The sequence below is a fragment of the Solanum verrucosum genome, unplaced genomic scaffold, assembly GCF_900185275.1.
Source record: "Solanum verrucosum unplaced genomic scaffold, falcon-dt-bn FXZP01000118.1, whole genome shotgun sequence".
Classification (NCBI taxonomy): domain Eukaryota; kingdom Viridiplantae; phylum Streptophyta; class Magnoliopsida; order Solanales; family Solanaceae; genus Solanum; species Solanum verrucosum.
In genome coordinates this window covers 834,108-842,326 of record NW_026020568.1, presented here as the reverse complement: position 1 = coordinate 842,326, position 8,219 = coordinate 834,108, and the positions used below count along the sequence as shown (strand labels likewise).

Genomic DNA, 8,219 nt, shown 5'->3' with positions numbered 1-8,219 from the left:
TATTCTTTGTTTCTGTGAAAGTAGGGACAGAGTAGTGTGTTCGTTCAATCAAATAACTTTTATCTCTATAAATTTCATTGAATAAATACACATTACTAATTTAGAATTCAATAACATAAAAGACTAAAGCTCAAAATTAATCAAATTTAAATTTTTACTTTACCTCTCCAAAGTAAAAAGGAATTAGCAAAACGATAAATTTTCATCAATAATATTTTATAATATTAAAAAATCCTTAAAAGAACTATAGTAGTAAAAACAAGTTTTACATTTTTAATTAATAACAAATTTATAAAACGACCATTCACTTCGTGCAAAGCGCGAACAAGTTCACTAATTTGAAATTATAATTTCAAATTGCATGTCCAAATATTGATTTGAAATCATGATTTCATATAGCATGTACCAACGCAAGCTTAAACTGAAGCAAAAAAGTACCTTAGAAGCTCATTGTACACTAAAGAAATGCTACATTTATGTCTATTGTCTACAGAGAATTAACCAATTCACAACATCAACAATGTACTAACTGCTAACCAACTTGCAAACTTGTTCTACATCATTACAAATCACTCAAAAAATGTATAATCCCTTTGGCTTCTCTTCACTGGAAATTTTTTTATCACAAGGTAGGAGGAGTAGGTAGAAAAGTGAATTTTTATTTCAAAAGAATTCAGTCACTTCCACTTCATACAGAAAGGGATCGCAATGGAAGAGTTCCATTTCCTGGCATGATAACCAGGAATCAGCAGAAAGTTGAGAGATAAGAGGCTCTGTCACCCACGACTCAACTATGTGTTTATGCCATTGGACCCGATGGTACATCCAAATGCAACTCTCAGGATTTGCTCCTTGAAGATTTGCCACTAAACGTTCAATTATGGTCTTTAACTTGGTTCAGGTGGCAAAACTTTCAAACTCCGCATCCATTCACAGAAACTGGGATCGTCAAAGTAAAGGAAGCTGCTTTTCAACTTCGTTCTCTGTTCTGTAGTCAAAGTCCGAAGCTGTGGGAATCTTGCTTCCTGCAAAATCATTTAAGCAAAGTTACAATTTTGAATGCCTTTTAATGTATCAGAACTGAAATTCGTAACAGGGCAAAACTCAGCAATGTTAATAAGCAAGAAGCAGTTAAGATCTCTAAGTTACAAATTTGTCTGAATGTTCAATTCTGCTTTCCCCAATGAAAACCATCTGATATATAACCCACTATGTCATTGCAGTCAGAACAGAGAGGAAAAATATTTATTTCAACAACAAAAACATGCAGTGTGGATCCAAAAGATTTATAGGACAGGGGACAAGGTGCAGAGTGGGATGGCAAGCAAAGAAGTGAATAATGAAAGGAGGATTTAAGACGGCATCAGCCGTGGCTGGTTAAGAGGTTCATGACAGGGAACACATTTTGTTGGGCTCTTCAGTGTTCAGAGCACAAGAATAGCAATGGAAATGCCAAATAAATAGTAAAAGTAGGGTAGGTGTTGGTCAATGAGTTCTATAAGGAATTATTTATGGAAGTCCTACAGATGAAATTAACCAACTTGGTTTATCAACACTTCTACCAAGCAGCCAACAACCAAAGGTAGATAAAGAAATAATGAGAGCAACTTACCAAAACAGAAAAGAAAATATCAAGAAATCAACTCAGATTTCTTTAACATATTAAATTCTAAAAGTATGTGATCTTCTCTGCAAGTCCTTTATAGTTTCAAGGTATTGTGATACGAGGCCACAAACATTTGATAGTAGGGAACACCAGCCCATCTTTGCATTTACAAAAGAGTAGGGGGCTTTCATCACATTATCACCAACCCACTCTCAAAACATCTATACATGAAATTCATTTTCCGTTTTAATAAGCTTTCTTCAACCACAATTTGATAGTTATTACAGTCTTGTGGCCATTTCTCAAAGCTGCTACATGGGATGGCTCATTATCAGTTGTTGTGCTAGTTCCTTTCACTGGTGAGATCCTTTCACCACAAATTATAGCGTTCCATAGCAATATTAATACATCCGTAGTTATGATTAATTTCGGGAATTCTTCTTCTACTTCATCTATTTCCTATCCAGATGAGTCTTTTATTTTTTGATAACCGAGAAATCCATCTGTGACCCGCCCTTTGGACCAATCACAGCCTTCTAAACTCGGTGGATAATGGGCCTGCCCCCCTACCCTTCTCCACTTATATACCAGGCTTCGCTTTGCGTGGTGTGGGGCTTGAACCTACGACCTAAGCCACAAATCCTCCACCTTTTGCCACAAATCCGGATGAGTCCTTTTTAATAAGATTCCTATTCAAACAGTCTTCTTTACATGTTGAAATTTGCACAACAATGTCCCTACAATTGCATTGATATCCCCCATCTTCCACATAGCTTTCTGGTTCCTTCTAATGGTAATTCCAATATATTGTATGCCCAGGTTCTGTTATCTACCTAGATCTGCTGACATAACTACTTCTATCAAAATACCAGACAACATTTTCTCCATAGCTCTAAGCTGGAAAGATTTTTCTCCTACTACAAATTATGCTTTCCTCTGCATCGTAATTCGAGTAGTAACTCTTATTTGTGCTTGTTCGTTGGCTTGATTTCATTTCTGGTCACCACAACACAAGGTTTAAGTTACTTTGTAAATCAAATTCCTAAACCCGATATAGAGAGAGAATCTCAGATTATACTGCTCCGGAAAGTCCAGTCCTTTCAAATCATAGCTTAATAACTCATTGCCGCTAAATAGTTGTTAAACAGAAATGATAAAAACAGATAGCACCTGAAAGTGGCTAATGACAGACATAAGTTGAAATCCATTTACCTGTTCATAAGGAGGGTCCTTGTGTGCCGGTATCAGCCGGGAAACAAAATATCGAGCCTGAGAACTTCCTTCCTGTGACGCACCAAAATTTAAATCTCAATTGTTCCGTCATATGAGAATGAACAGTCTTAGATTCGGAAACAAGTATACCTTGAATGCAAGAATCCGAGGAGCTGGAAACCGCATTTCCGTGAGCTCTTCAGCTAAAGTTCTGCAAGCTGCCAATGCTGCTGCACCTTTTCCCTCCTGAGCATCAAGTTCCGCGCCCTGAACATATCGGTGAAATGAAATGAAAAATCAATGGAACGAAAAGAATAAAATTCTCATGTTCAAAGCTGTCACATGACTCCTCAAATAAGTCAGTCTGACAAGTGACATATGACTGCAATAATTTGAAATAGGAAAAAGTTGACAAAACAGAAATCTCTACACTGCACTTCATTCAAAGTAGCATCCAGTATGAATCTAGAGCAGTTGAAGCACAGACATGAAGATATACACATAAAAGTCAATATTCAGGTGCATTCGGCTTCTACTTGGAAGTTGATCTCAACCAGAGATTTCAGAAAGCAGGTTCTAAATTCAAGATCAACGTGGACGTGTTTATTATTTGGACTGCACTAAGAAAAATCAAGATTCTTTACAAGATATTAGTCAAAACTCAAGCCACTCTTTGCTTATCCTCCTTGTAAACCCTAACAATCATTAATAATGATTAATTCAAAGAAAAGCAGAGAATATATATGCACCTACGAGGATTAATATAGCCTCCTCCCTTCTTAATTTTTCTTAATTACTATGTATTGTAACTCCCGGGGCATGACAATCCTGAAGGTTCTTTAGATTCATTGCATAGTGTGGCCCAGTCCAATCCATAGTTTACAGCTTATTCCTTTTTACTTCCTAAAAGTGAACCTGTGATATTCAGCTCAAATCAGTGCTCTGCACTATCTGTTATATTAACTCCAGCACCTTCATAGCGAGACATCAATAAAGGCTATCACTTAACAAAAAAAAAGCCTCATGATAACAATAAATAGCGCATTATATTAGCTCTTAGCCAAGCATGAAGATTCATGAGCTAACAAAGGATAAATGACAAGCAAAGAGAAAAACTACAGGATTTACTACTATTGCTAAATACAAGCTCTTTGATGGCACTCTAAAGAAAGAGGTAAGTTGCTTACCAACCAAATGAAGACATCAGTTCCATGATCAAGAACAACTGCTGCATCAGATTGCATAGCAAGGTCATAAGCAGGTAGTTCCTCAAAAGTGCCACCTTGTCTATGCATCAGACAGCGAGGAGCCACCATTCGGAGGGACAAATCAAATGCTGCATTCAGAAACAAGTTCCGCAACACAGATCTCTCGTCTTCATGACCAAGAATGCTTCCTAGAAGCGGCCCCCTTCTAAGATGGAATAAGACTTCGGGCAACAACGAGAGCTCCCTCGGGAACTGATAGAGCTTTGATTTGGGCATTTGAGAACCAAACTTGCTTGTTATATCTTTGATTCTTTCATCAACCGTGGCTCGCATATCAAGTGCATCATTGGCATTCTTGGCTCTCAAAAGTGTCCTCTTGGCAATGAGAACAGCAGCCACTTCATCTTGAACACTTTGAAGATATGATGAAACACTGTCCACAGTAGGCAACCGAACAGAGATGACTCTGGTGATATCCGATTGGTAGACATCAGAAAACTTAAATGCAAACTGGAAATACACAAAATCACGCTTAATGTCTCTCTTGGTTTCCATTGATAATGCAAAACTTTGTGTTTCTTCGATGCTTAGCATTTGAATGACAAGAGCATCATCATTTTTAAACACTTCGTTGCTGTCCACATGCGCCTCTTCACCAGGGCCTATAACTTGACTAACAAAAATATCCTCCGAACAGCGGACCTCAAGTAAACCATGTGAACCTGCAGCCCTCCCAGATGCTCTCTGCAAGTTCACACCAAAAGCCTCGCCAAAGTCATCATGGAGAATAAGTACACCCCCCGAGGCCTTGGCAAGAGGTTGCAGGACAGGCACTCTTACTGGACATGTGCCTGCACATAATATGTCAATAACTGTGTTCTTCCTGAATGCCTCACGACCTAGGGTTTCCATCCACTTCAATGCAATTTTCTCCATATGAGCATAGTTTGGATGCGAGAAAGAATGAGGAACCGATCCAGGACCACATGTATTTGGTCCACCAGCACAAACAATAATTCTGCTGTTCCCACCAGGCCTTTTAACAACACCCTGTGACATTTCCGCTGATGGACCTTGAATAATTGCCGAAGCAACTTCAACTGCTGTACCCAGGCAACGATCTCTAGAAGCCTCTGGAATATCCAGTTTGTATGGCCTCAATGATGAGAATATTGAGTGTGCAACAGGAAGAGATGCGTGCATAGGAGACAAGTATATCCCGGTCCCATAAATCAATGCCTTCAAAGACTCCTGGTCTGGTGATTTGTTACCGGGTAATACATCAGCGGATGCAATTGATTCTTCAGAAAAATCATATACAGAGACTGTGCTGCCATATGTGACAATCCCCAGTCTTGTTGTTGGAGGCAAAGAATCCACAAATGCATGCAAGGAGCTCTGAAAATGCTGGAGATGAGGTTCATCTAAGCACTCGTCTATTACAAGAACAACTGGTGCTGACACTCTGGAATCAGACACTGGAAAGAAACCAGGCCTCTTGTTCCCTGTCTGGACATAATCAACTGAAGGTAATGATAGTTCTGGCACATTGCGCAGTTCTTCCTTGTTAGAAGCTATATAGTCCCCTTCACTTCCATTGAGGTTACGACATATCACACACTGCCACTGACCTGAGCCAGGTAAAATGTTGCAATAAAGATTTGCATATGCGCCACAATTATGGCACCGATGGGGATCGCGTTGTATCATTTGCGGACCAGGTGACATCTCCCTTCCGGAGGAAACTAATGCACCAAATCCTAGACTTGGAATATTTGCAAGTTTTTTCTGCTTCAACACCTTCAGAAGAAAAGTCAATCATCATAAGTAAGAATAAATGGCTAATGTGAACAGAAACATCCAGTGAGAGTTAACATTAAAGTAATAGTTGATATTAGAATTAAAAGATCAAATTGAAAAATGACCTGCAATTTGATGTTTCAGAGAAGAAGAATAAGATCCTCATTGCAACTATTCTAAGGGACAGGGAGAAAATATTAAAATTCACAATCAAGTATCTTTCCGGAGAGAAAGAACATCATAAATATGAGATCCGCCTCTCTTAAAGTACGACTCATAGTGAAATAAGTTACTATCAGGTTTATAAGGATAACACTACAATAGAAACAAGTTTAAATAAGAACTTAAAAGGGATACCTTGTGAGCCGAGAATAGAACATTTGGAGATTCTGCAGCAGGTGTCCAATCTTCAGTAACATCAGAAATTTGGTGATGCAGCTCAACAGACCCATTTGAAAACTGGGGAGGTGATGATGTGGGCAGAGATGAAGCAGAGGAATACGCAATAGGCTGAGGGGTAGCTGGAGAAGTTCTGAATGGCACTGCAGCTGGTTGTAGCGGTGACGAAAACACAGGAGGACCAGGTGGGGTGCTTAGATGAGGAGCAGGGCTTCCAGTTCTAACTCCATTAGCAGGTGATGGTAAATTGGGAGTCTTGATAGACGGCGAAGGAATCTGGTTTGGTTGAACAATTGGTGGTGGAAATATAGGACCTGCTGAGGATGATGGGAAAGGAGGAGGACTAAATACAGTGTCAGGTCTAGGTGACTGAGTCCCTTGCTGAGGGGGTGGAATGGTAACAGAGTATCCAACTGATGATTCAGGTCGCTTCGCCATCAAAATGGCATTAAAAGGAGCTCAAACAAGATAAAAATCAAGCCAAGAATCTAGAGGATTAAAAGGAACCAACCCTCCGTAGCCACATCCAAGATCTCCCTGGAGGTTCTAGGTCAAGAAAAATTGGCAAAACAACTGTCAGTTAAAATCTACAAAAAGAAGCATTAACAGAGGAGGATAAAATTAAAACCCCACATCTTAAAACCACAGAAGACATATATAGAATGCATTAAATTCAAGAAAAGAAAATGAAAATCGCCAAATGAAACAGCAAAGATACCAATTTTACCAGAATTTCTCACACCCAAGTCGGGATTTACCCAGATAAGGCCTTTCCCAGGATATCAAATCTAGTAAAGCGATAAAATAACACAATTGGTAAAGAGGACAATCCCCAAATTACATTTTCAGTAGAGAAATTCACATACCTGATGATGAATTGATGCAGAGATTTTGGTCCCAGTAAAGCGAAGATCAAGCTGAAAGTGATTTGTTTCAAAATTCCCCAAAGACGGGGAAAGTAACCGGTAGTCGCTCTCTCTTTCTCGGTCTCTCTCTCTCTGTGAGCGAGAAGTTTTCACCTAAGAGGAGTAACAGATGGCGCGTCACCTAGTGCGCGTGGGGATATTCAATTAAAAATATTAAGCAATTTTTAATGTTTATGTCCTAGGTGGCAGTGAGGCTTGTAGTGATTGGCTGGTGGTACGAAGGCATCCATGGCCGCTTTCACACGTGGCTCGCTGCTTCATGGCACACCGAAGAAAGAAACGCACTAAGGAAAATCCTCTTTCTCGTATATATTAATCCATGGATCTGATGTCTCGAAATACTTAAGTTTTTCTAAAAAACATTATTAGGACCTTCATAATGAATCTGAGAATTATTACGTATACTCACATTATTTTTTTAATGCATAGTTTCGCATATACAAGCTATTTTTTAGAAATTAAGTAAATTCCTCGATTTTTCGTATGTATGCCCATGGAACTGGCACATCGGAGCACCCAATTTTTTCTCTAAAATAACTTATGACGACCTTTGTAATAAATTCGGGAACCATCACGTATACTTACACCATTTTTTAACACATATTTTCGCATTTACATGCCATTTTTTTTGGAATTATGCAAATTCCTCAATTTTTCGTGTGTATTAGCCCATGGATCTGGCACCTCAGAGCACCCAAATTTTTTTTCTGAATTTTTTTTATAAGGACCTTTGTAATGAGTTCGAGAACTATCACATATACTAACACGATTTTCTAACGCATATTTTCGCATTTACAAGCCATTTTTAAGGAATTACGCAAATTAGCACATGGATCTAGCGCCTCAAAGCACCTAAAAAAATTTCTCAAAAAATTTTATGAGGACCTCCGTAATGACTTTTGGAATCATCATGTATGCTTACACCAATTTTTAATGCATATTTTTGCATTTACAGATAATTTTTTAGGAATTACGCAAATTTCTCAATTTTTCGTGTGTATTAGCCAATGGATCTGGTGCCTCAAATTATCCAAAAAACATCTGAAAAAACTTTATGAGGACATTCGT

The 8,219-nt window shown here is 38.6% G+C and overlaps 1 protein-coding gene across 2 annotated transcripts; it reads right to left on the bottom strand.

The window, feature by feature from the left end:
• Positions 1 to 484: 484 nt before the first annotated feature.
• On the bottom strand, positions 485 to 7,266 carry LOC125810527 (protein transport protein SEC23). 2 transcript variants are annotated; one of them, XM_049490000.1, is made up of 7 exons: positions 7,092 to 7,228; positions 6,953 to 7,013; positions 6,184 to 6,771; positions 4,006 to 5,826; positions 2,969 to 3,085; positions 2,819 to 2,890; positions 485 to 1,025 (listed from the first exon to the last, which is right to left on the bottom strand). In XM_049490000.1, the coding sequence occupies exons 3-7, from the start codon at positions 6,661 to 6,663 to the stop codon at positions 888 to 890; spliced, it is 2,628 nt and encodes an 875-aa protein (XP_049345957.1). In that variant the 5' UTR covers positions 6,664 to 6,771; positions 6,953 to 7,013; positions 7,092 to 7,228; the 3' UTR covers positions 485 to 887. The 2 variants fall into 2 exon arrangements, with proteins under 2 accessions (XP_049345957.1, XP_049345956.1); XM_049489999.1 differs by lacking the exon at positions 6,953 to 7,013 and having other exon boundaries at positions 7,092 to 7,266.
• Positions 7,267 to 8,219: the final 953 nt, after the last annotated feature.